Source organism: Passer domesticus, chromosome 16 (assembly GCF_036417665.1).
Source record: "Passer domesticus isolate bPasDom1 chromosome 16, bPasDom1.hap1, whole genome shotgun sequence".
Lineage (NCBI taxonomy): Eukaryota > Metazoa > Chordata > Aves > Passeriformes > Passeridae > Passer > Passer domesticus.
In genome coordinates this window covers 11,953,790-11,981,200 of record NC_087489.1, presented here as the reverse complement: position 1 = coordinate 11,981,200, position 27,411 = coordinate 11,953,790, and the positions used below count along the sequence as shown (strand labels likewise).

Here is a 27,411-nt window from a genome sequence, read left to right as displayed (position 1 = left end):
CTGTAAAAGAATAAATTTACGAAAGTGGTACAGAGTTAAGTAAGATACAGATGTCTGTACAGTCCCTGAAGATCCTCACTAGCTTGCAAAGTCATGTAAAACTTAATTATCATTATCATTCATGTAGGAATCATAGAGAAGTAGTGTTTCATTGAAGAAAAAAAATCGTGACAGCCACATAAATGTGGAATACAGTGACACCATGAGTTAAAGAACAAATGTTACCAAATAGCATTGATTATTAAATTGCCAATGAAATTGATATTAATGAGACATTAACCCTTCTTGCAGTAGATGGTTTGATTCAATCAGTGATTGATAAGCAGTTCTTCAAATGTTAGAGTGTTGAAGTCAAACATGGAAAGCCAGCTGAACTTGTAGTGAGGTTCTAAAGCATGGTTAAAGATTTTTGTTAAATCTGCTCCATTGCAAAATGAAATGATACATTTCTGTTTGCTGACTCTCTTCATCTCTAACCCGTTCCCATAACGCTGTTTTCCCATTTCAGGAGTTTTATGAACACACAAAAACCCTCTGGCAGGATGAAGGTGTGAAAGCCTGCTACGAGAGATCCAACGAGTACCAGCTGATTGACTGTGCACAGTAGTGAGTATTGCTCTGTGGCTGCTTTGGTGTCCTGGTGCTCTCCCTGATCCCTGTTAAAGCAGTGTGTGGTGCATAATGAATTGTTGTTAATGAGCTCTTCAGAGAGGTGGGACAAACTGCTGTTCAATTAGGCAGTATCTGCAGTGAAATATCTACATCAATATCTACAGGTGTTTCCAAAAGGTTTTAATAAAACCTTGGTGAGGGGACAGTTTTATTGTCTGCAGGACCAAATTTCCTGCCTCTTCCACTTGGCCCATCCTCTCCAGAAGTCAGCCTCAGGTGCTGCACAAGTTGCAGTAAGTTGGAGAGATCGTTGGTGGGAAATAAACCTGTTTGTCTCTTTGGTTTCTAGTGCAGTTTATTTAAGTGGAAACAAAGAGATGGGAGTGACAGTCATGGGGAGCAGCCTGTGATCAGTCACCAGAGCTCTGCCTGTGTGCCTTCATGCACATAGCTGAGGAAGAGTCATTCTCTTCTGCTATTTATACTGCTGGGATAATTAGTATTGTTTTGAGAGCCTGCTGCATGTTTGCAGTTATTTATCACATGCAGCAATATGCTGTGGCTCAGGATTTTTTATGGCAAGGTGCTCGAGTTAATTGTGACCATTCCTGGTACTTTTGTTGTGTGTACTCAAGAATTTCAGGGCTTAAATTTGAAATTCTAGTGGTTAAAACTGTTTTTGTTAGTTTATGTTCTCTTTGCTTCTTTTGGAGAAGCTGAAATAAGGTTGAATGGTCAAGAAAATGAAGGTTTCTTGTTTCACACAGTGATGGCAACTGCAGTTTGTCTGATACTGCATCTCTTAAAGATCATCTGATGAAACAAAATCTGTAAGGTTCTTCTTTTGTTTGTTTGTTTAGGTAGACTTAAAGGTAAATCAACAATTAGCTCTGTTTGAAAAGAGACAAGAGAGATAATTTTACTGTGCCTTGCACAGCTCCAGGTTTGTAGGAGCCTCTTTGAAGTTTTGCCATTGTTTCCAGAGTGAATTTGTTTGATGTGTAACGATGTCTTTTGCGTTAGGTGACTAATGTTTGATCATTTGGCACGGAGCTTTTTGCAACTTCACTTGCTACAAAATAAAAAAGTACAAAGATTTTCATTTTCGGACAAGCATCCAGCAACTTTCGTGTTTCTAGTGTGAAGTTGATAGAAGTGAGGGAGATCTGGGTTGTTTCTGGTTAGTGTTTGTTAACAGATTCTGTGCTGGGAAGGAGGAAATTGTTGAGCACTAAGAGGGTTTTGTGTTGCCCTTTTTCTGCCCTGAATGCACAGAAGAAAGCTGAAATTCTTATCATCCCTGGACATTGACTTTTCCATGGATCAGCAGGGGAGGTGGCCCTCCTGATGGCTTTGCCATCCTGCTCCATCTAGTGGAACACTTAATTCTACATCATGGGCTGTGGTGCCAGAAATAAACGTTGAACATTGCTGACAAATTAGATTTTTTTTTCCCTAAAGAAAATAAAATAAAAATTGCTGTCTCCCACTAAAAATATTTAATAATTCTGGTATTTGTTCAATATGATAGTAACACATATGACACTATAGTCTTGCAGAAGGAGATTTCTAATTGTTAATTTTGACCGTTTTTGTCCTTTCTGGCATTTTTGACCATGCAGTGGTGGAGTTTTTAATAACAGAATATGCATAGTAGGAGTTTTTTAATGGCAAAATGTTATCTTGAAGGTTAATGTCACTTTGAAATGCTGAGCTTGTTTTTATCATATTAAATTTTCAAGGGACCTAACAGAAATTGCTTCCTATAAAATCTGACTTGATTGATGCATTTAAATTAACCTGGTGAGCATATACCAACAAAAAAGGCAAAATACAAAATGTATCTGATATTTATTAAAGGAGGGCTGTTTTAATATGAGTGTGCAAGTTACTGTTGTTAGTGCTAAGAGAAGTTAAAAGAGAATATTGAGCAAATTCTGTTAGGGTTGTCCATTCTTTCAGAGAGGAGTTTTGGGTTCTGAACACTTTTCCCCTTTTGAAGTCCCCATTTAAAACAAGAAAGTTACACTGAAAATGGGAAATGGAAAAGTGGCTTTTCTCTTTCAAGATCAATCTGGCTTCGAAAAATCTTTTCTTGCTCTTGAAAATTGAATAAGGTCTTAAATATTAATGGATTCTTTGCTCAGTGATTTGCCTTAAAATTTAAAAAAAAAAAAGTTTATTGTTCACAAAAATTAACTTTTTAGAGTTTTTTGTAAAAAATTTTAATTCTTTTCAACTGTCATTTTTTGAAGACTAAAATTTTTAGTGTAAAGTGTATGGGCTTATTTAACATTCTGAATTTTTTAAAAAAGGAGGTTTTTTCAGTGTTGGGACACAGTTTTATGCAGGAATCTTTGCCAGGAGATTCTGCTGAAGGTTTGAAAATCAGTTTTGCCTGTCTTCTAGCAGTTCTGCTTTCCATGGATAAAAGCTGGTTCTGCATAGACAGCTTAGCTCTAGTCCGGGAGAGGGAAGGGCTTTCCAGGAGGCAGGGATGGAGAATCTGGAAAAGAAAGGTGCTGGAGAGTTGGCAGCTCAAACTTCTGCAGAGTTTGTGCTCAGGAAAGATGGGAATTTGCAGAGGGGTGAGGAGCTCTCCTGAATGGACAAAGCATGAGGGAAAAGCCACTTTTTGCTGCATATTCATTCCCAGAAAGTGGGAACAAATGTCATTCTCAATGTTTTATCTCCCTAATTCCAGTGTGGGGGTTTAAGAGTCCAAAAATGGTATTTTTCACCTGTTCTGGAGCTTTAAATGTAAGGTGCTTCCTCTGCATCTCTACAACTTCCAGTGTCTTCCCATAAGAAGTGACATTATTACACACTCTGATTGTTGCTCCACCAAGTCTCTGGTTGTGCTGGCTGAGAAAAGGCAACTTTACCAAAAGGCACAGGTACCATCCTGGCTTCCTATCTCCCTGCAGTTGTGATCTTTGGAGGTGAAGCTGGCCAGTGACCTCATCTGCTGGAGAGCCCTTCTGGTACCCTGCCCTGAACCCTCATGAAAATGTCACTTTGGAGCAGCTGCTCATTTTGAAGGAGTAGCTGCCTCTGCTCACCATGAGCTTTACTGTACTTCCTGCCCAGGCAAATTCTGCAGTCTTGAGAGGCAGAGAAAGGAAAGAAAGCTTGTTTCCCTTTTCTTAGCTGGCCTTACTGAGAAATCAGTTTCAATTCTGTATTTAGAACAACACGGTCTGTGACATTGTCACCAGTTTGTATTTCAGCAGTGAGGAGGGAGCTTTATCTGTGAGGAGACCAAATTTCATTGCTCTTGCATCTTGCAGGGATGTACACAGAGTGTTTGTGTGAAGCTGCCATGTGATCCTGCTCTTGGCTAATAATAAACAGAAGAACACAGAAGTGGCTAGAATACAGAAAATCCCAAACTGTGCTAAATTATTTACCATCCTTCATATGTCTTCCCTGGAGGCACAGGGTCACATTTTATTTAGAATATATTACTTATTATTAAAAATCCAGGAGCCATTTCCACTGTGATGTGCCAAAGCCTGTTTGTCAAATACAAACAAACAGGATCTCTCTGAAGCGCTGATGTTGCCAATGCTTCTACCTCAGGTTGCATTTGAGCAGCTCTGCTTTTAAAGCCTCAGGAGCACCCAGCAGAGCAGTGAGGGCCAGCAGGATCTGTCCCCTGGCCATGTGCTGTGTGTGCCATGAGGACAGGAGGGGTGCCCTGCTGTCCTGGCAGGTCTTACCCTGGAGAAACCTGCACTGATGTCAGGAGCCTTTGGGTCAAATATTCAGCAGCTTAGGAGCAAAGCCTGGGTCCTGCATGATCCTCCAGGTTTTTTAGAGTAGCTGATATCAGGCTGTGCCCGCAGATCCCTGAATTTTTGCTTTGGCTAGCCTTGACCACTCATTTCATTCTGTGCTTCGTTTTATTCTGGGTTTTCCCTGCGAATCCCCTCGCTGGCACTTCCTGGTTGTGCTGGGGTGGAAGAGGAAGCGGAGTGGGAGGCAGAGTGTGCAGCCCCTGCCGAGCTGCCATGCAGGAAGGGTGGAAGCAGCAGCGGAGCCGCTCTCACGCGATTTCCTGCGCTGCCATTTCGGGCACGGAGCAGCCTCTGGAGGTGCACGCTCACGTTTCTGGAGCTCCAGCACCAGCAGAGCCTCTCTGGTACCTTGAAACTGTGCCAGGCTCCTCCAGAAGGGTTTTATGAGGAGTATTTTTTAAGGTGTTTGTTTTTAAAATACTTATCAAAGAAAGGCAGGGAGTGCAGCTATTAGCCGACTGCTGTGCAGGGCTGCTGAAGGATCAGCACATGTGGACACATGGGCTTTTTAATTTCTGATGTTGTGAATTCTTTATATTTTTATTGAGATTTATGGTGTGTTTTATTTCTGGATTTGCAGACTCGCAGAGAGCAGTTAAGAGCCCCAATCTGTGCAGTTAATGATTTTCTTCCATGTTGATTTCTCTTCATGACAAAGTTCCTTTCATGGAACATGTAGTAAAGTGTGTTTGCTCAAAGTTTCACCTTTTTAAACAGTGCCTGATTTATCAGGGGTGCTATTGCTGGTCTAATTTCTTATCCATATTATTTATTACTTTTTTTTTTTTCCTTTTAGTTTCTTTCCATTCAATGTGATTTTGACAGAGCAGTTTCTCTTGTCTCCAGCTCCTCTGAGCGCTCACTTTCAGCAGGACAGGAATTTCCCTGGCCTGTATTCCTGGCATACACCAGCTTCTTACGGACAGTGACAATTACACTGTTAAACATTCCCATGAGGAAGAATAATATTCATGTCCCATTTCTCTGGAATAAAACTGACACAGCCTACTGCTGTGTGAATTCCTTGGCAAGACAAAGAATAGACCCAGATCATCTAACTCCTAATTTTTGGTCTTGATTACAAAATCCACCTTACTCTATTCCAGAGTGCTTAGAGATAACTGAATTAGGGTCTTTTCCCTGCTCATCTTCAGCTTGAGGGAATAGAAGATCATGTTTTAAACAAGGTTAAATTTCAATTAAAGAAATGCAGCCCAGGCTGTGCATTTTCTGCAGTCCAGTGGGGTATTAGGTGTATGAAGGGGAGCACAGTAACTCCTGTCTCTGCATGACTTCAGTGAAGTCACTACCAACAGCACGAGTCCCAGTATATAACAGCTGAATTATACCCAGCTCCTCCCTGTGTGTGCCCTCTCTTGCTGACTGTCAGTAGCAGGGATGTGCCTGCTGGCAAGTGCTCTGAAAACCAGATTACCTAAATTTAGCCAATAAATGGATTATGAATCCAGCGCATGTTCCCACTCTTGTCACAGCTAATCATAAATTCGTAATTTCAAGCTACACTCAACCCCAGATAAACTCCTCTGTCTTCAAAATAAATTACATCCCAGTATGAAGCCAAACCAAACCAAATGAACCAAAAGGTGTCCTGCAATAGGTTGCTTGAATGTTAGGAATTGGGTGCTGCAGTAAGGAAGACACAAAGTTGATGGGCCATAATGGCAGAAAGACCTTTACAAGTCCAAAATGAGAATAACTGAAGAAGTCATACCACAGCCTTTTGAGGTCTGTGTGATGCCCATTGCATCATCCTGAATTATTGTTAAGGGCTTTAACTGTTTGCTCCAGGAATCTGATTTCTGCCTCCACTTTTACTCCCAGCCCCCTGGATTCATTGCCTCCATTCATCTGCTGCTTTTCTTCCTCCTCTGTTCCACACATCTGTGAATGTGCCAGTTCCTTTCTGGCCCTTGGCTGCAGACGCAGCTTCCTTTCCCTGCCTGGTTGTAAATACTGAGGATTTGCCTTCAGCTGGAGGCAGGGCAGCCCTGGGTGTAGAGCACAAAAAAGCTGGGTTGGGACTTCTTCCCCAATTTCTTGACAGAGTTTATGTGTGCAAATACTCAGACTTTGCCTTTTAGTTTAAATGCATCACTTCCTAATGCCTGCAAGGGTTAAGGATAAACTTTGGCGTTCATGGATGCTTGATTCAGTGGAAATGGATGTTTTATATTTGCTTTCACGTGTGAATGGATTTGCTCTCACAACAGCTATTTCTTTGTTTCAGACATAATTCACATGCGCAACATTTGTTCAGGTTAAGCTTGCACTGGATCAAGAGTATTTTTCAAAATTCGGCCTGAATGTTAGCATTTTATTTAAATAAAATTTGTCTTAAAAATAGTAATTTTTTCTGAGATCAGAAGCAGACACCCACATGATTTGGTCAGTGGGTTGCTGTGCTCCAGTGAAGGCAGGGTTAGATAACAAACTTACTGACATTCTGGTTCTCTGGAGGAGAATACTGGAGTGGAGTCCAGGGTGTAGTTAGCTCAGGATGTATCTCCATTAATATTTTACTTTATTAGTGGGCTTTGAAACCAAAGCTGTTATTACCAAAGAATGTAAATGTATAAGTAAGTACTGCTGCATAAACCCAAGTGATGCATCTTCAGAAGATAATTCTGTACTAAAAGTATTTGGCTACAGTCCAGAATTCTGCAGACGAAGTTCTTTAGCCAAATCTCTTGATGGGTGGCCCATACCCATAATGTTAATTAACAGAGTTAAAAATAATTCAGTAAAGAGAAGAAGGGATTCCTTGTTAGTAGTGGTAAAAAATGGCAAACTGTTGTTTGATAAGAATATTATACTTGCATCACCAAGTGATTTTAAACATACAGATAAATATAACAAAATATGCCTAATCCCAGGAATTTCTGTTTCCAAAAGAGAAAGTAATCTTGAGCTTTTTTTAAAATAAATGTCAGATGCATATTTTTGTAATTGCTTTCAAGTCTGTTTGGCTCAGTAGTGTCTGGACTTCTAAGTCAACATATTTCAGATACCTGTTCAGGCTTCTGCTTTGTTTTTTGTGGTTCTGTTCTCTGCAGACCTACAAATGCAAATGCAGTGGAATATTTTTTTTTTTTGTGGGTGATGGGAAAGGGTTGCAATGCAATGCAGACAGGAGATGGAATATAAACCAAAACCTTTGGTTAATTAAGCTCTCACTAATTTCTGCATTTTAATGGCAACAGGTTCCTCATTCCTTCCCACTGTGATTTCTTTTTCATCCTCAAAAGTTTTTGTTGTGGCATTAAATCATAGTGTGAGTGAATGTGGTAGAAATGTATGAAAAAACCCATATTTTGTCCACTGAGGCTTTTGGAGGAGATGCTGTGAATACTGTATTGGTCTCTTGCTCTGTTGTTAGGTACAAGTTGGTAATAGAATGAGAATTAGTGAAGAATGTTGGCTCTGCACATTGTGCCTAAAGCTAAACTGACCTGGGGTTAGTGCTGCAAAAACAGGTACAGAGTTGCCACCCTGAAAAGTATGTTACCATCTTCTAGTCAAGGAGATGTGCAGGGTTGACTTTGTTGATGGATTGATTATTTGTGTAGCTTTGAGAATTCATAAATAATCTTCCACATAATTAAAACAATCAATGTTTTTCAAACAGAATGAATTAGGGTGAGAAGTCAAATGAGAGGAGGAATTGTGACTGTAAATTCTGTACGTTTGTCATGCACCCTGGGTGTACTAAACTTCTGTAATTTTTTAAAGTTTTAACCATTAATACAAAAAATATGCTCAGTTTTACCATAAAATTCCCCAAAGCTTATTATAAAGCAGAGCAAATAACATCTTGACTTGTGAGTATTTGTGACTTGTGAGGACTTAATGAAATAGCAGTGTTGGATTGCTGTACTGGTGAAACCCTGTGGCTGTCAAATGGTGAGAATCAATCCAAGCAACTCTTACAACTCACAGTAGTTCTGAGAGTGAATTTTCACTCCCCCTCCCAGGCCCTTGCAAGGTCCCTTTGTGCAAACAGAGAAAGCCCCAAACAATTCAGTGTGAGACAGAAACAAGCGGAATAAAAGCCTTCCACGAGGGCTGGAGCAGCCTTTCCTGGGAATCCCTCCTGCCAGGAGGAAGATCTGCAGGCACAAAATACAGGGCAAGCTATAAATAAACACTTGAGGAAGCAAGGAAGAGCGTGGCATTGCTTGCAGCATTTTTGCACGGCCCGTGTGAGGCTGGAGCATCGCTGCTGGTGGGTTCCCTGGCTTGGGGAGCTGCTGGGAGGCACTGGTGGATGGCAGGGCACCCCAAACTCTGGTTCTTGCTGCTGTGGGAGCCACAGAAGGCACTGCTGCAGCAGGACAGGGCTGCAGGAATGATGGGCACCCCTGGGGCTCCGACAGCCACCCTCCTGGAGCAGGTGGGACCAGTGTTTTTAGGGTTTTGTGTTCATTCACCTGGGTGGGTTGGGTGAGTGGGTGCTGGAGCTCTTTGCCTGGCCTCGGGAGCTGCTGTTTGTGGTGCTCCCCGTGAGCAGGCACGACAGCTTTGGGAGCACAAAGGGTTGTGTGAGAGCTCTCGTGGCTCAGCTGCATTGCTGCAGAAAGGGAACACCTCAAGATTACAGGATGACAATTAGGAGAATGCTTCTATCAAGCTTAAGACCTAAAAAGCTACTGTAAAACTTCATTAAAATTGCTTTTAAAAAGGAAGTAAAAGCAAGCATGTTTTGAAAGATGGAAGGCAACAGAAAATTCCTGATCCAAGGATGAAATGAGGCCAGCACATTTGCTGGCACAGTGTGAAAGCACCAGGTTCGATTCCCAATTATTCCCTGGGCTGAAACTCTGCAGATCCATCACTGCCAGTCCTGGGGAAAGGCAGCACTGGATGCTGCTGATTGCACGTTCTCCCCTTCGTTCTCCTCTTCTGTGAGCTCCACTGTTGGGTGATATGCCAAAGCCTTTCCTTCACTGGGGACTTCAGTTTAAATTTCTTTGTCTGGGTGCTTGCCTGCAATCACAGGTATTGCTGAAGTTACTGTTTTTTAGAGACTCCTGACAAAGATGTCTGGAGGACATTTGGTATAAATTTACTACCAGGCTCAAAAGTTTATTGAGACCATGTGCTTGCATGCAGAGAACATGGTCATAAAATCCTGACTTCAGGAGGGGCAAGCTGGAAATTAAAAAGTAGATTAAGCTCATATTAGGTGAAGAAGTTCTCAAACTGAAGCTGAGCTTCAGTAACTTTAAATACAGTATTTTTAGTGTGTGACTAAGTTCTAAATAAACTGAAAGAAATTGCTAGCTAATTTTACATGTGATTAAGAGTAATTTCGTAGCAGGATGTCATTGATAGGTTTTGTGATTTTGAACTGATTACTCTGTAGTATATTATACATTGATTTTGTAGCTGAAACATGTTAAAATAAGTTGTTGTAGTTAAATATAAATCTGTGTTAACTATATTTGTATTGTGGTACACTAATTAAGTCTCTGAGAAGGATATGCACCAATAAAGCTAAATCGTAACGTGTTCATTATGGAAGTGAGGGGTTTCAGTGCCTGGATGATAATTTACACTTGAAATGTGTTGGCTGCCCAGTAAATTTTCAGTGAGTGCCTTGGGTGCTCTGCAGGGTTCCCCTTCCCCCAGAGGGCTCCTGTAAACTGCAGCCCCAGTACAAGCTGGCACAGGACTATTTTTAGGAAGCCTCCTGCAGCTGGGGGAGGGAAGGACCTTGGCTCCTGGGCTGCTGAAGGAGCTGAAGGAGCCACATCCAGCCCGGGTCAGGGGGCCTGGTCTGCTGTGGGATCTTGGCTCAGAGATCTGTGTGTTTAAAAAAAAAAGATCCTTCTGAACCCCAGCCCCAATTTTTATTTATTTTATTTCTGCAGTTTTGGAGAACTCCTCGTTCTGTCCCAGGGTGGGACACTGCTTTAGGATGCACTCAGTTTCTTATCCCAGACACAGCTTGGGTGAAACACTCCCCATTTGTAAACTGATGCTTTGATACAGCTCTTCTTCAAGGGGATTATTAAAGCTCACATCTGCAAAAACCCTTGGGTGATTTTGGATAGTGTGAGTTTTAAATGAAGTCATATGAATGAAGGATGATCAATCTTTCATGGTTCTGATGCCAAGAAGTATTGTGATGTCATCAAGAATCTTGATCAAGGTCTTGTCATCAAGATTCTTGATCATGAATCTCACGATGGAGTAGTTTGGTGGAAGGGGTGAGAGGGTGGGTTTAGAGATCTCCTGTTTTACCATTACATACTCCCCAAATGGACATTCCAGATGCTGGGATCTTGCTGTGTCTCATTAAAAATGCAGATATTAGTACATTATCTGTAACTCTGCTTCTCTACCTCTGTTGTTCAAAATTTGTTTCAAAAATGAGGTGTGTGATATGTATGAAGTGTGGAATAGCCTAATGTAAGGTTACAAGTACAACAGACTCATTAGTGCCACAGTGGAACAGTTACCAAGGGAAACACTAATTAAAATGGCCAGTTTTAAAAAGCTTTTTGGAGAAGAACATGTCAGATTGTAACTTGCTTTACTGTGATTAATGTGGCTGTTTCAGTAAATCTGAAAATACCACAATTCCTCTGTGCTCTGTCAGAGCTCTTTGCTAGGTGGGATCCCTGGCCCTTCTCCATTGCTGCTGGAGCCCTTCCCCATCCAGCCCTCTCCCCCAGAGCTGAGCTGCTCCGTGACCCAGCAGTGTGTTACCACTCAGGGTTCAGTGGTATCATCACCAGACCCCCAGACCATCCCTGCTGTTTCCCTTCCCTCCCCGGGCTGTGAATCCTGCAGCTGCGCCGAGCTCAGGCAGGGAAAACAGCACGAGGCAGGACTGGACAGGTCAAAGCAGAGCTGCTTTCATTAGACTAAAAAAAACCCCAACCAAACCCCAAGCCTGGCCCTCAACCAACTTTTAGGATCAGAAAGGTGTTGAGCCACTTCCCAGTTTCAATCTGATTGGAGCCGAGCCTTGCAGACGCTTGGGAAGCTGCAGCTCCACTGCTGCTTAATTGCTTCTTGTTTTGAAGGATAATTAGGAACTTCACTTAAAAATAGTAACTTTAGTGTTCAGTCCATTAAATTTGTCACCAAGATAATTTCATTAGACTCCCAGCTGTTTTCTTATTGGAATTGTGAGCTAAAAATAGGTGGGATTTCTGCTGTTGTGTGCAGAGGCTGGTACCTCCATTTCAGCTCTAACTTTCCCTAATGATGTGAAACGTTTTTGTTTCCCTCAGAGCTTTCTTCTGGGCTGTATTTCAGAAGGTCCTGCTAATTATGCCAAAATTGTGCACTGTGGTTTTCTGATAAAGTCACGTGGCACTGAAGAATATGAAACTGATTTCCCTCAAGACAAGTCTCACAAATGGAAGGTTGATGCCGCACCCAATGCATTTTTCTTTTTCACCAGTCTGCAAGAGATGTTTGTAGTAGTTGAACAAATACCTTTTAAAAACAAACAAACACTAATGAACACAGGTTTGTTACTATTATTATGAGGGGTGTGATTTACTTTCTCAGTTCAGTTCTCATGAGCAGTCCCTTTGTTGTGCATAATTGAAATCACAATGTAGATTGTGAGATAATGTGACAATTACCGTGTTTATATTGTGTGAAACACGGTGTTTTTTTGAAACAAACCTCTGTAATTACCAGAATCTGTACAAGCACATGCTGCTTTTATACATACATGGTTAACAGGGTGAATCAGGTTGTAATATCCATGTTTAAGCAATGGGGTTTTTTTAAGTTCTGAACTGTTTCACATTTATTCCTGACATCCACACCACAAGGCATCATAATGGATTGATGGTGGACATGCAGAAAGGTGAAACAGATTTTTCTCTGCAGAGTTAGGTCTGTCTGTAAATGTGTGGCAGTTTCCCTGCATGCTTTGTTAGAAACCAGTAATCACGGGATCAGACAGAAGGGGTCTGGTTGGAGGGGACCACTGAGGCCATCTGGTCCCAGCTCCCTGCTCAAGCAGGGTTCCCTCAAGCACCCTCCTCAGGGTTGTGCCCAGACAGCTTTTAAAAAGTTGCATTTTTTTGACAGTGATGTTAATCAGAGATTTTTTTTCCCCTTGGGATACCTTTAGACTGAACATATGCAGTTTGCATTGATAAAAATTAATGTAGGTAACTGGAGGAAGTTCTGCTGCAGAGCAGCTTGGGGTTTTTTTTTAAAGGCTTCATGTTTGGAGCCACAACCAAAAAAGTCAGTGACCCAAATGTAAATTATATAGGGCTTAAGGTTTTTTTGTTACCTACTCTGTTATCTTTAAGCAAAGAAACTGAAAATCCTAAGATGTGTTAATAAAACAGGTCTCTCCAATGGAAGTGAGCTCATCAAAAGAGGGAACTTTTCTTCCTTAATTAAAATGAAGGATATGCTTATCTGCAGCAGTACTCCAGTGGTGTTCCCTCCAAACCTGTATTTAGATGCAGTGTGTAATTCTGGCACGGTTTATTAGCATCTCAGATCTTTTTTAATTTTCTCATCTGCTTGTTGGCAGCCTGTTCCCTGGGCTTCCTGTGCGTGTGCGTTCCTACAAAGCAGAGAGCTGCAGCTTTACAAGCTGGAGCTGAACGTGGGTGGGATGGCGTGAGGGAAAAGTGCTGCTTTGAAAGCTCTGCACCTGTCACTGGCTCTGAGCATCACCCTCCGTGCAGGGCAAGGCAGGGTGTGCAAGATGCTGCAGAAATCTCTTAGGCAGCAAAATGTAGAAGAAGAGCAGGAGTGGCTATATTTAGTAGTCCCATATTATTCACTTCTGTGTAACGTAGCAGTTGCTGTGCTCAGACACCCCTTTTTTGTGGTGAATTAATAATTTGCTGCTGAGGACAGGAAGTGGAGTTAAAGTGCTGTTGTGTGATAAAAGCTGTGTTCCACATCTGGTTATGGTGTTTATAGACTGTGTATGTATAAATAAGCACCTGATATGGGGTAGGTAATGTAGGAACACACCTCCCTTTCACCAGAACCTGGGAGTGTTCTCTGCAGACTTTCTCCTGACCCATCTGATCTGAGTCTCTTCCACCCTGAAGCCTTTGCTGCTGTTCTTGGTGTAAACCACGATCCGGAAGCTCTAATTATAGTCATGCAGAACAAATGGAAATCCTGGAATTGTCTCCAGCACTCTGGACTCATGCAGTTGCCAGTTGCAGGTATCAGAGCAATAGGTGAGCCAGCCCAGGATTGTTCTCCTGGAGCTGCCTCGTGCCTCCACTTCCCAGCACAGCTTTGAATTGCACATTTATTTCTAGATCTGTGGGCTCTGACTGATGGCCACTAAGTTCTAGAAATATATTTGAACCTAGACTGCAATCTGAAGGGGTCTGTACATCATTTAGTGATTCTTTAGACATGGTAAGAGGCTTGCTGGGTTTATGTCTTTTTGCAAAATAACAGGCTTGGATATTGGGCAGCCAGAAGCCCCAGCTGGGACTTAACAAATGTTGATGTGGAAATATTTGGGGAAGAGACATACCATTTTAGACCCCTTCTTGTCTTTCCCACAGCAGCAATTATACCCATGGTTTGTAGTCTTTTTTAGTTCAGTTCTTCTTCTGAGACTGTTTAAATGTTTCTTTCATGTAGAAGAGGAAATTTGTAGTCTGTTAATGAGCAATTTAGGTTTACGTTTTCATCCAATTTTGATGCAAACATGAGACACTGCCCTCTGCAGACAAAGAGATGGTGAAGATGTGCTTGTCTTCTACTGGAATCATGGCTTTTAGTCATCTAATGGATTTTGGACATTTTTTGGAGCTTCAGTGCATACCCTAGGCTCTTCAGGTTGGCTTTTCCTTCCCTTGGCTTCCCTGCTGCCTGGCTGTGGTTGAGTGCAGGGGCGTGGGGAGTCCACCCACTGGTGGTGCAAAAATGAGTTGTTATTCATAGCTCTGTGATAGTTTATTTTCAGTGTAATAAACAAAAAAAAAACCCCATAAACCAGTATCAGTGGAATTTCAGAATTAATGCCCACTGAGATGAAGTTCTTCACCTCCTGGTGTTTGTTTCATGCTCCCTGCACAGGTAGAGCTCACTGCACCATTTGGTACTTGCTTCATGACGACAGTGGTAGAATCTTTCTTTTGTTGTTCTCCTTGCCCTATCTCCAGAGGAAAGGTGGGACTGGAGTTAAGGTTTCCAGAGAACATGGCAGGAATTTGAAGTGAGCAGTTTTGTCCAGGGTAGCTCAGCTCAGAGGTTCTCTCCAGCCTCATCTGAAGGGTGGTTTGTGGTCAGGGCTCTGGCACAGCCTGGAGCACAGAGGGCTGTGGGAGAAGATTCCCTGCCCAGCATGTCCCAGTCCCTGGCCTCTGTAAAGGCTGCCAGCAAGGGGGCCAGTGAGGATGCTGAAGGGTCTGTGTCACCTCTGGTACCTCCTGAATCTTAATTCACTCTTACCTCTTCTGAGTATAAGGTTCCACCTCAAGACAGAACTGTGTCTTCTGCTGCTGAGGGGATTTTGGGGTTGTAATGCTTAAAAAATTATGTTGTGTGAATAATGCATTTTATAATTGTTTAGGTAATTACAACACTTTTATATAGGAAATAAATACAGTCAATGAAGCTCTTTCAAAAGAACTAATCCCACCCAAAGCAGCCGAACAACTTCCTCATTTTAACATTGCAAAACAAGCAAACAAGAGAGTAAGGGATTTTAAGAGTTGTCCCAAAATTTACCCATCCCTCACTCCAGTCCTGTCTGGATTCCGTGTTTTGCAGCACCTCACTCCTCTGTGAGCCAGGGACTGCCATGGAAAACCTCCCTGAGACTGCCTGGGAGAGGAAACAGGCGGAGGTTGTGCCTTGTCAGGGATTTTACTCTTCCTGTGCACACTTCATTCTGAATTCTCTGTGACTCCAGCGTTAAAAGCGCACAGCTTGGAAAAGTCCGCATGAAAAAACACATTTTGCAAATGTTAGAATATGGTTTGTAAATGCAAAGTCTGTCCTACTGTGTTTTACAGTCATTTGAATGACTAGAGTTTTTAGTACTATTTTAAGGGCTTTTATAGCCAGCTGTGTCTTTTCAGAGGTGAGATTTGAAGTTCATATTTTTGTAATGATTTAAATTCAGAGTGAGTTGAGTCAAGTTAGGTCAGTGGGGGAAGAGGGGGGAAGGCCAAAATATTGTATTTAAAAGAGTCTAAAATGGCTTGTCATGTCCCTTGTTAAATTAGGGCTGTTTGTGAGTCTTTGTAAGGCCACGTTATTCTATGAGGTGTCCATTTTAATTGCAGGCTTAAAAGCACTAAATACCCAAATGCAGTTCTGGAAACACTGCATAGTCAGTGGTGTGTGTTGGTGCTGTCACAGGCACGTGAATAAGCAAAGATGGAGGGTCTGTAGTAGATTTTCCTTTTAAGAGTAGCAAAACACTCTGAAAAAGCAGAACCATGAAACTGGATGACTGAAAGGTTTTTCATGGGGAATAAAAGAGGGCTGCACTATTCCAGAGCCATGGTGACTCCTGTGAATGGCTTTTGCACAGAAGCAGTGTGGGCACCTTTATTATTTACCTTTGATTTTGGCTTCAAGCTTGATTTCTTGCTCCTTTTATCTGCCTGAGTGTAATGTGTGCCAGGGACAGACAAGCACTTAAACTTGACTTCTTCATTTTGTTATACAGCAGAACACAGAACCAGATATTTGCTTTTCACTGTAGCCCAAGATGAGTGTCCCTGCACTGCTCAAAATTCACACTATAAAATGCTGTTGCAGCTCTGTATCATTTGCCTGGTTTAAAATGATATTTTTAAAATCTACCTGGTATTAAATTGCATGATCAAGCAAATGTTTTCAAGAAAAAAAAATAATAACTGTATTATTATAACTCTGTTCCAAATGAGAGGTGTGCTCTTCACCGATGCTTTCAACTCCAGGTGCCAGTTTGTGCCTCTGCTTTTACAGAGGCCTGGAGTTGTTTTTGCTGGGTTGAAAGAACATTTAAACAAGAAGGAGGGGGGAAGCCACATTCCTGTGAGGAGAGAGGAGCTGCAGTGTGAGCTGCTGTGAGGTGTGGGACTGTCAGCCCAGCAGGTACTCGGTGCTGTCCGAGACCCTTGCAGCCCTGCCCGCAGCACCAGGGACAGAAATGAACATTTCAGGGTCCTGTCAGCAGCATCAGGCTCAAAATCACTGCCTTTTTGCCAGAGAGCCCAGCTTCCTAAAGTACTGACCAGAAATCTCCGCTGGGGTGGTGCCTAAGCAGACAAGATTCCAGCGCTGGATTTATATCTCGCATCTAAATATGCGCAAACTATTTTTGTGAAGATTTTTGTACAAGTGTATTTAAATAGGGATGTGAAGTCCTCCCTCGCCACCCTGCTCAGAACGCAGCAGAGGTTTGTTTTCCATTGTTTGGGCTCATCTGGGGCCTGATTCCTTCCCTGAGCTATCACTGCTTCCTTAATTCCTGCGGAAACTCGGGCTTGGTTCAGAATTCCTTTTCTGTCACGTGAGGTCCTGTCAGCTCCACTGAGCCTTGTCCCTAAAATTCCTGTTACAAATGATGTTGCCCATTTTTCCAGTACTGATTGGGAAAGTGTCTGGTTCTGAATTCTCCCTGTTAAGGTTTAGATTTACAAGCAACACACAAGCTGAAAAAAATGTCCAAACCTCCATTTTATCTGGTTTTGCAGATAGCTCTGATTCTTCAGTTTGGGGAAACTAGTATGGAGTGTTAAGCTTGTTAATTATTTTATCATCTGAATGCACTTTTATTAATATTTTAAATTGTTATTAAATTATCTTATTTAATTTTAATATTTGTTATTAGTGATGTCATTAATTCTTCAGCTGAAATAAATTCTGCTGATTTGATGGCACTGGAGGGAGCTACAGACCGTGAGGACAAGATTGATAAAAATACTTGGTTGAAACACAATGAAAGGATATCCCATTAGTTTCACCTGTTTTAATTGCTCAGAGCAGCCTACAGTAGACCTATAGATGTACACCTAAAACATACGTAGGTTGTTGCCATTTTAAAAATGGCACCTGAGATTGAAGGAACATTTTATATCCTTATTTGAAATCAAATATGGGGAATTTCAAACAAACTCATATTAAAATTTCATTTAAAATTCTTAATTCTGAATTTGACTTCACTTAAACAGACTCCTTAGTCTAAGTTAACAGCAAATGTTCTTAAACCTAAGAAGATCCTTATTGAACCTGACAGATTTAAATTAGATTTGATTGTGAAAAATTACTAAATTTCAAGTTTCTCTCCAAATTCAGTCCCCACAGAGCACAGGAGGGATGCAGTTTTTTGTTTCTTCTGCAATATATAAGGTCTGTTGTCAGTCTGTGACTTTACCTTACAATTAAAAAAGATTTAAAACAGGAAAAGTGGTCATCCCATGTAGTGTTGGCTACTCTACAGCCATCTCCTCCTCGTCTTTCCCCCAGACAAAATGAGAAAGTTTGTCCCTTACGTGGGCCAGAAAGGGCTATCTTGTAATGATGTATGAGTTGCTTTCTTAAGGAAGAAAAAAATAAATTTTTATATTATATAAATCAAAACTTGCAGCTGGTGATAGGCTCTTAGACTAACTTGGAGTATCTTTACAAAAAGCAATAAATTTAAAGTGCATTCTCCAAAATCCTTCTGTGCCATGCTGTTCCTGCATTGTTCGGGTGCAGGGGAGCAGAGTGGATGTGGTAAAGGCAGGGGGAGGGCAGGGAAGTTTACATACAGCTCAAAGCCTGGGTGAAAATAACTCCACAATTTTTAGCAATGAAAATATCCATGTAGGGACCTAAAGGAATCCTGTGGGCTGATGGTGCAGCTTGCGTGGAGCGCGTGCACGGTGCCTTTTTGGCAGACAGAAGATATTTTACTGTGCCTTAATGCTTATTATAGTTGCAGTTTCTTGATCACCATCTGTAGTCTCTATTGGTTTTTGATAGAGCAACTAGGATTTTTATATTTTGGGAGTGGTGTTCTCTGTGTTATATCACGCTGACTTACTACTTCCAGTGTCTGTGAAATTACGAAGTCTCACAACTTCAGTCTGGTTCCTGAGCTGCTGCTTTCCTGCGCCGGAGAAAATATTGAATCTCCTCATTATACAAATGGCTTCTGTTGAGTAATATTGACAAATACACTGAATAACATTTTTGACATAACATTCTGTTCCCACACAGATAATTTGGATGTAATTGAATGGGTTGATCAAGAGCCTGTGCTAAAAATATGGCATTTTCTCACCCACTAATGCTTGCTCCAGGGCAGTGGGGCGGCAGGGAGCTGCTGGGCAGTGGGATGGGATAAGCTGTGGCTCTGTTCTGTCCCAAAGGGATGCTGAGAGCAGCCCTGGCGCAGGGATTTGGGATCCACGTCCCTGTCCAGGCTCCTGGAGGCAGGGAGCAGGCTGAGGCTGATTTTAGCTGGAGCAGAGCACTCCAGCCCGGGAGGATCCCGGCCAGGATGCCTGTCAGACCCACAGCAGCACTCACGCACTGGAGCCAAAAACGTACAGAAATAGTTGTGGGGGGGGGAAAGATTTGAAGATCTCTTTTCTTTCCTTCTGTTTTTCCTTATTTTAATGGTCTCCTGGGCAAAAGGCTGCATTGTTACAGTTTCAAAAGCAGGGTGGTTGTGCTGCAGACGGGTGGGGAAAAGAAAGAAAAATAGACCTGAGAGAAAGGCTGGCTGTTTAGCATGCAATAAAGTGACTTTTATACCTCTCCCAATCTCCTATCAAATAAATCTCGTGCTAACAAGCAATCAAACCCGTTTCCCTGCCCTGCTCGGCACAGCCCGAGCCACATTGTACCTTCGCAGCCTTTGAAACTGCCTGTGCCTATTTTTATTTGTCAGGCCGGGGCTGGGCTGGCCCCATTCCAGATGTGTCTCACAAGATTTGGTGCTGATGAGCTATTTATAGCCCTGTGGTTCCATTGTCATGGCAACCGTGCTAGAGGCCAAGGCGGCTGGGAGCTATTTCTGGACTTGTGCTGTAATGTAAAACTGATTGGGAAAGTTAGTGCATCCTCTAAGCCAGACTAACTTTAGACAGGCAGAGAGAGGGGGAAGGAAAAAAAAAAAAAAAAGGAGACAACTACAACCTCTTTAAATAGATTTTTCTCTTTCTCCTACCTTTTCCCCATTTCCCTTTTCGAGCCCTGGCAGTGTTTGAAGGCTGCTTTGCCTTAGCTGGGTTTGTCTGAAATTCATTCATGCCTCCCGGCGGGTTACGCTGCTTTAATTAGGCAGTTTGGGAAGCTGGCTGCGTAACCAGCCTCGTTTTTAGGGCAAGGTTTGAACTTCCCAGAGACACAAAACTGAAGGGGGTTTTGCTGGCTCGTCCTATTTTTTGGGATAGCCGCAGTTCTTCGTACCCCATAGTTTTAATACTCTATTTTTTGTGCGTGCTTCATGTTCTCCACGCCATATAAGGAACTGTAACCTTGATTACCACAAGATGATTCCAAATATATGGAGTCATACTTTTCAGCTTTCTCATTATTTGCTTCAAAATTAGACCCATGGTGCCCCTCCGCCTCCAAGTGGCTGGAATGCTCGAGGTTCTTCTGGAATTACAGCTGGGGCCGCTCTCAAAATCACTTTTCTGGGATGTGTACGCATTGACACCATCTATAATTAAATTCTGAGCTTTAGACTACTTGTAAACCTTTCTTACAGTTTCCATAACGAAATCTTAATAACCCTTTGACTTGAAACTGGAAATCAAAAAGTGTTTGCAGCTTCTTGGGAAAGTTTTCTGGAGACTTTAGGTTTATTTCTGTTCACGTCTTACGCTACATTTCAAGGTTCATTTCCAGCATAAATCTGGTTTTCAATGGGATCCTTATGTCTGAGGACTGACATGGAGAATGTTGTTACAGGAACATCGTATATGAGATGGTTTTAGGTGCAAAATAGTGCTCTCCTAATTATACCAATAATACTTGGTACAGTACTGTCCCTCTGTGCCTGTCTCTGTGAAAGTTTTTTTCTCTTTCCTAATTGTAAAGTTGTTAAAGTAATTACAAAGGCTTTGTGATTTATTTTCTCTCTCCTTATCTAGTTTTGTTTAGGCAGAAAAAAGAGCTGTGCCTTTCTGAGCATTTTTAATTTTCCAGTAATGTTTGTGGCACGTTTTCAGTGACCACCTCAGCAGTAAAAGCTCCCCTTTTGCAAATAATAGAAAATACCAGTACATCTGTAAAAAACAGTCTGAATCTACTGATGTCCCAACTTAGATTTTTAATTTAATTTGAGGAAAAATCTGACAGGTTTGCTTTCACGTGCTGTTCATGTTTGCAGGACACCACAAATACCAGCAGATCGAACATTTGCTTGTTTTATTTGCATCATTTCTGTATCTCTTCCTGCTGTTCTGCTCCTCTTGCAAAATAAACCAGCTGAAATCTTCATCACCAGTTTAAGGAACAGGATTCCCTTCTCTCCCCTGCTTGCTTTGAGCAGCAGGAAGGGACAGAGTTGAGGGACAGTCAATTTGTTCACACACAAATACCATTTTAAAAGGGAGTTTTCTGTCTTTGTACTCATCCTGTGTCTCTGGCTCAGCATAGACAGCATAGCTGAAGAAAGAATTTACCAAATAGTTAACTGCAGAGCTTTTAGAAAGCCTTGCTGAATAACATAAAGGATTATGGCAAGGACTGAAAAGGCAGGAAAGCAGAAGTGAAGCATGGTCTGTTCTGAAAAATAAAAAACGCACTCTTGTTTACAATAAACACTGTTAATGTTGAGTTAAATTTCAGCTTAAAACTACTTTAAGTAGTACTTTGTGGTTCTGATAGGGTGTAGATAAATAAAAACCCGCTGGACATTTGCACAGTTTGGTCTTTAGGGTGATCAGTAAGAAAAAATTAATTTCTTTCTGGTCATAGAAACCTGAATTGGAAAGACTGTTTTAGAGGTGATCAGGGGAAATGCCAGCATAATTCTTAGTAAAATCCTGATAATTCTTGGTAATATTCTGGTGGGTTCTTAGTAATATCTTGGTAGAAACACATGACTCAGTGGAAATGAAAAATGGAAAATCATTTCCACTGACTCAAGGGACTTGGGGCAATTAACTACTTAGTGTGCCTGCCTTTAAATTAGGGTTATGCCACATTTTGGGGTGTGATGATGGAGGCAGGAAATGCAGCCTCAGTGAAGGGCAGGCAGGAGCTGGAAGTCTGATTTACTGTCTGTAAAATACCTCGAGGCTTTCAGAGGCAAGGAACTTCACAAATGCAGAGTTTCAGTGCTACTGTTGAGGCTTATGAGTTATAAACAAATGTTGTCTTTAGCTGGGATTGAAATCTTGATTTCATGAAGTATCTTTCTGACACTGAAGATGAGATCTAATTGTGCCTTTTAAGGGAGACATTTTATATGGAAATTCAAGTTATGACTTGACCAGAAAAAAAACCTGATGGAAATAAAGCTCTTCAAATATAGGTGTGTTGTCAGTTTGAAGACACCTTTCCAGTGTTGTTCTAGGCTGAAAACAAAAGCTCTTCTTCACAAAGCAGGAAAAAAAATTAATTCCTGTGTGCCAACCATTTTGTCAGATGAGAGAGAGTAACATTTCAGTTGCTGTTTGTTGAGAAGGCTGTCAGGAAATGCTGGAGGAAAAAAGCCTGAGTTCCCTCCTGTGCTGCCCTGGCCAGAGAGGCTGTGCTGGTGCTGGGGGGAGATTTCGTGTGTCACACACCTTTCCAGCAGGGAAAACAAGCTGCAGTTTTTGTCTGGCAGCAGCTCTGCTCATTCAGGAAATTCCCTCCATAGGGATAAAGCAGCTCTCTCTGGATGAGAGACCTCCAGAATAACTCAGGTGCTGGCATATATCTTCATCTGAAAATTGGGACGTGGTTTGGACATAATAGGTTTTAGTTAGAACTTGGAAAGAATTGAGGATACATGTATGGTTTAATTACTTAGACCTGCTGGGGCTAAGGAAAACCTCTGTAGCTCTCTGTGAATCTGCCCTTAAATTAAAGACACTTTATTTGTGACAAAGATCTGCTTGGAACACTTCACGTGTGGTTTTCCTTCCCTAAGCTAAAAAAGGGGACACAAAAATGCAGCATTTTTTATTATTTCAGATTGTTTTAATTTTTTGTTAATACCTTTTATTTTAATATCTGGAGACACAACTGGTGCTGTCCTGGAGATGCTTCCTCTCAGTGTTGCTGACTACAAATAACCTGAAGTCTTTTGAGGGTTTTTTGTCAGTGTGTGTCAGAGCAGTATCAATGTTTTATAACACGGGCAGAAGAGCCTCTTACTACGTGACAGAATTTTGCAGAGCAGTAGCTGATCCTGTTATTTAGTCATGTCCAAAATGTGGCCCAAAGTGAGAATTGGCAGCGATGCTGAATGATCTATTTGCTTTCTGGAAAATAGCTTTTCCATATAATCTCTGGGAAGATTTTACAGAACAAAAAAACACTAACTTTGTAACTTGGTTCAAGGCTTGCTCGCAGTATAAAATTTGGTTTTGTGGTTTGACAGTTTTATGTGAATTATTTCATCAAGGTCACTTCTGTTTCTCCCTGTAAGTTCACTGCTGACACAGTAGATGGTGGGCACGTCTCCAGTAGGCTTAGAACAATCTCACAGCAGTGAATTCAGCACACAAAGTAGTGCTCAAGTGGCCTCACTTATGTTTTGGGTAGAGCATAGCAAGAATTAAAAATAGAAATTAATGATGGTGAATTTGTGTTTATTTTGAATTGGGCTTTGTTCTCATCTGACTGGATTATTAGTTTAATTTACTGGATAAATTGTTTGGTTTTGACTAACATTGACTGAGAAGACTCTGAACTCAGTGTATTGATGTTTTCTGAGCTCTCATGCTCCCGCTGTTGCTCCTTATTTTAGGTGTATCAGAGCAGATCAAATTTCTTCTCCCCTTTTCTCCTTACATTTATTTTTACATTGAAAGAACAATCCCTTTTCTTTACGTGTGAGCAAAAAAAAATCAAACTGCTTTTTAACGCCTCTAGCCCTTTCTAAAGCTGCTGGAGCAGACTTTGATGGAAGGCACAGGGGAAATCTTCATGGAACTCTGCTCCATTTTCCCTAAAATGCCCTGGAAGCAGGAGGGGTTTTCTGGTGACCGTCACACGGTGAAAGGCTTCCTTCTCCAGGAGCATTGTTAGGGGAAGCAGATGTTGCTGAATGTTGGAGCTTGTTTTGGTGGGGGGAGAATAAATGTTTATTCCATTGGAGCTTGTTTCACCTGGCATGAGCATTGCTGTTGGAATTCATCTCTAGTACAGTACTACTGCTCCTATGTGGCTGATGTTTTTCAAGGAAATCATAGGCCTAAAAATAGTCTGCATAAACAACAGTAAGAGGTTTGTACTTTCAGTTCCAGGTTTTAGCAATATCTTGTTGTTATTTTCTAATTTTCAGTTTCCAAAATCCATTAAGCTGATTAGCTGAGTGTTTAAAAATAAAATTTAAAAAAAAATTTAAAAAAAAAACCAAAACAAAACCAAAAATCCACCTCTTGTGGAACCCAGCATAAAATGTTCTGCTTGGATAAATTCATACAGAAAGGCTGGGTGATTGCAGTAATCACCTTTGTATCTTGATGAACATGTTCTGTTCGGAACGTTTTTCAAGCATCCTCCAACTTGTGAAATTGCCACGTGATTCTGAAACTGTGCTCTGAGGGGAGAGGACAGGGTGGAAACACTCGTGCTACTTGGAACTCAGGGCTGTTGTACTTATTTAACATCCTCTGTGTACTGAACAGAGAGTTTTATATCTTCCCTTTGGATTTAAAAAAAAAAGAAAAAAGAAAAAATTACTTAACAGCTTGGAAGATAGGAGGAAAAAATCCAGCTTGCAAATTGCAGAGCACAGTTTGTCACCACTTTATCCTTGTGGCCATGTCACGTTCCATGATAGAAATTGATCTTTGCACTTTGTCTCACGTGTTTTTGTAACGTGTTAACTAAGATACATTTTAATATGTTTAAATTTCAGTCATTCAGTCTAAACAAAAATTAATTTTCACGTGTCTCTGAAGCATCATCTGGAAGAGGGCATTGCACTGAAGCAGCTGTCAAAATATACAGGATTTTTTTTTCCCCCTTTCCCTGCTCCTCATTAGGTGTTTTAGTAAGTCACTTGGGGCTGAAACTGGGGCTGGGTCGTGGGGTGGCTTTAGTGGGAGTTTTTTGGGTTTTTGATTTGTGAATCTGACAGGGCTCCCTTTTCCCCTGTTGGAGCTGTGACTGTTGTTAGTGCACATTAAAGAGGCAGGGAAAACTCACCTTTCCTTTGTGATTTCTGCTTCAGAGGGAAAACAATTCATGCAGAGGAATTTCCAAGGGAGCTCAAAGCCTATTGGTTTAAAGGCTGATTAATCATTAATGTTAGGGGCAAAGCACTGCTGAAGTGGAAGGGGCTGAGCAGGGGGGCACCTGCAGAGGACCTGGAGTGGGCAGTGGGACTGGGGGCAAGCACCACAAAATCTGCATCCTGAGCTGCTGGTTTGCCACCACAGCAAAGCAGAATTCACTGATTCCTTGAGGTTTTTGCTCTTTGAGTTGAAGTGAAAGATAATTAGGAGGTTATAGTTAGTTGGTAAAAAAAATTTAAATGCTCCAGAGTATCATCTGTAGGTAGTGCCTAATGAATTTAAACGAAATATATTTCTTATTACCCATTTAGCCAACTGCTGGTCCAGAAAGTCACTGAACCACTGAAACAGCAGCTGACAGAAAAATCAGTGTCCCCTCTCACTTGTACTGAGATTGCTTTAGGGCTGCCATTTATCTAAAGAATACAGAGTTGATCAGTTGTTTAAAAACACTCATTTTCCTTTCTGGGGAGGTGCGTGTGGGCAGTTTTCTGGAGTCATTCCTCTGCGGGATCCCTGTGAAGAAATGACCCGAGCTCAACTCCGGGCTCTTGGTGGCCAGGGCTCCATGGATTCCCAGATGGATCCCAGGGCTGCTCTCAGCCCTCTGCCGGCTGCTGCTGGGAGTGGAACAAAAACACAAATTCTGCCTTCCCAAAGTGTGATTTTTTTTATCATTTTGTGAGCCTGAGAAAATTAAAATGCACCAGGATTTAGCTGGAGGTGTCAGTTACCAAAGCATCAGAAAGTTTGTCTGATTTGAGAGTGACGAGTTTCTCTCTTTTCCTTGCAGTTTTCTAGACAAGATTGACATAGTCAAACAGAACGAGTACACCCCCTCTGACCAGGTACGTGGGGCTTTGTGAGGAAATCACACCGTTTATCTGCCCCCTCATCTTTGGGGGTAATTTATTAATTTTCTAATCACCATTTCAGTTATTGCCATGCATTGTGGATATTTAGTATTCCATAAAAATGGCTTTTTCCTTTGCATTATGTTTATACAGATAAATTATGTGGAAAGTTGCATCTCTTATAAGATTTCCATTGTGCTTCTGTGACACTGAACACTCCAGTGCTGTTCCCTGGTGTTGTGGTCCAGCATGGGAAAAAAGGGGTTTCTTTCCATTGCTGGATATATGGAAGCTCACCAAGTATCTGTGTTGAATTAATGCATTTCCCTTTATGCTTTAGGATCTTCTCAGATGCAGAGTTTTGACATCAGGAATTTTTGAAACTAAGTTTCAAGTGGATAAAGTAAATTTTCAGTAAGTATAATTCTTTCTTTTTTATGTTTTTACAATTTTTAATATAACACAGACAAATACCAAGGTAAACTGGGAGGAAAGCCTACCATATATTCATTGAGCCTACTGTATTTCACAAGTATTGGTGTTTAATAGAAAGCAAGTATTTTATGGTTTTCTAATTTAGTAGTCTGGCTTGAAAATGAAATGCAAATTGGTGTGCTTTATTTTAAATCACAAAGAACAAAATGTTTTAAATCTATTTTCTCTGCATTCATGTGTTCATGGACTGTTTACCTGTTCAGGTTCTTGTAATCCAAGATTCTCTTTAACTTCTGTAACACAGAAGTCTTAAAAGTTTCTTGCCTTTTCTGTTTGCATGCAGACACAAACAAAAATCCCAGCACAAAATGATTCTGACTGGATTTATGTTTTTTTCTCAGTATGTTTGATGTTGGAGGGCAACGAGATGAACGCCGAAAATGGATCCAGTGTTTTAATGGTAGGATTAGAATTTCTGGTGGCTTTATAAAAAGTTTTCTGCAGAATTGTAGTGCCTAATCTTCCTTTTCTCAACTGTGTGAAATCCATCATGTTTCCATGTAGCTCAGTAAGGAGTTATCTAACAGTCATACAGGATTGAGTTTTTTCTTGACACCTAAGCTCCTGTAACTACATAGAACATCTTCAAGGAGAATGCAGGTGGAGAGAAATCTGATAACTTAACTTGTCCATTTTTTTGGTTCCCTCTCTTCAGTTAATCAAGTATTTTTGGAGGTGGCTTTGTGCATTATTTGCCAGCTCTGAGAGTTGTAAATTCCAAGCCATGTTCTGTCCTCCACATGCAGGTTTACATATGAATGTGCCTGTGCAAAATACAAAATACAGGATAATTATTACAGGCATAAAATCAGATTATCCCATTTTTGTGTATATTGCAGACACTTGGCTCTGTTGTGGTACTTCTTTCTGAACCAGCAGTGGCCCAGTAATGCAGAATGAGGTTGTAGGGAGCATCTCTCTGGTTAGACACATCTGGTGGGAGCTGCAGTCTCTTCACACCAGTGTCCCCATGAGTTCAGACCAGGTTTCTTTCCCTGCAGTAAGGCAGATTGTGTCTCTCCTGAAGTGTGGCAGGCACCTTCACTGCAGCTCTTTGTTTTACTGTGTATCTGTTTAGATGAGAAACCTTTCTCCACACAGGTTTTCATAAACCTAGACTTGGTGAAAATATTTTCTCTTTTTTGTTGTTTGGACAAGACAGCAATGAAGTTACACAAAAAAAGTCCACCTTTTTGTAGAAAAGTTACAGTGAGATCCTGAAGAATAAATAAAGCAGAATGCAACTTGGAATTCATGGCAAATTGCTGC

The 27,411-nt window shown here is 41.4% G+C and overlaps 1 protein-coding gene across 5 annotated transcripts in view; it reads left to right on the top strand.

Annotated features, from left to right (window-relative positions):
- Positions 1-27,411, top strand: part of GNAS (GNAS complex locus) — a 128,280-nt gene that overhangs the window by 93,586 nt on the left and 7,283 nt on the right. For all 5 annotated transcript variants that reach the window (XM_064391099.1, XM_064391100.1, XM_064391103.1 and 2 more), the window contains exons 5-8: positions 509-606; positions 25,587-25,641; positions 25,988-26,061; positions 26,484-26,542. In XM_064391099.1, coding sequence (XP_064247169.1) covers positions 509-606; positions 25,587-25,641; positions 25,988-26,061; positions 26,484-26,542 — 286 coding nt within the window. The remainder of the gene's footprint in view (positions 1-508; positions 607-25,586; positions 25,642-25,987; positions 26,062-26,483; positions 26,543-27,411) is intronic.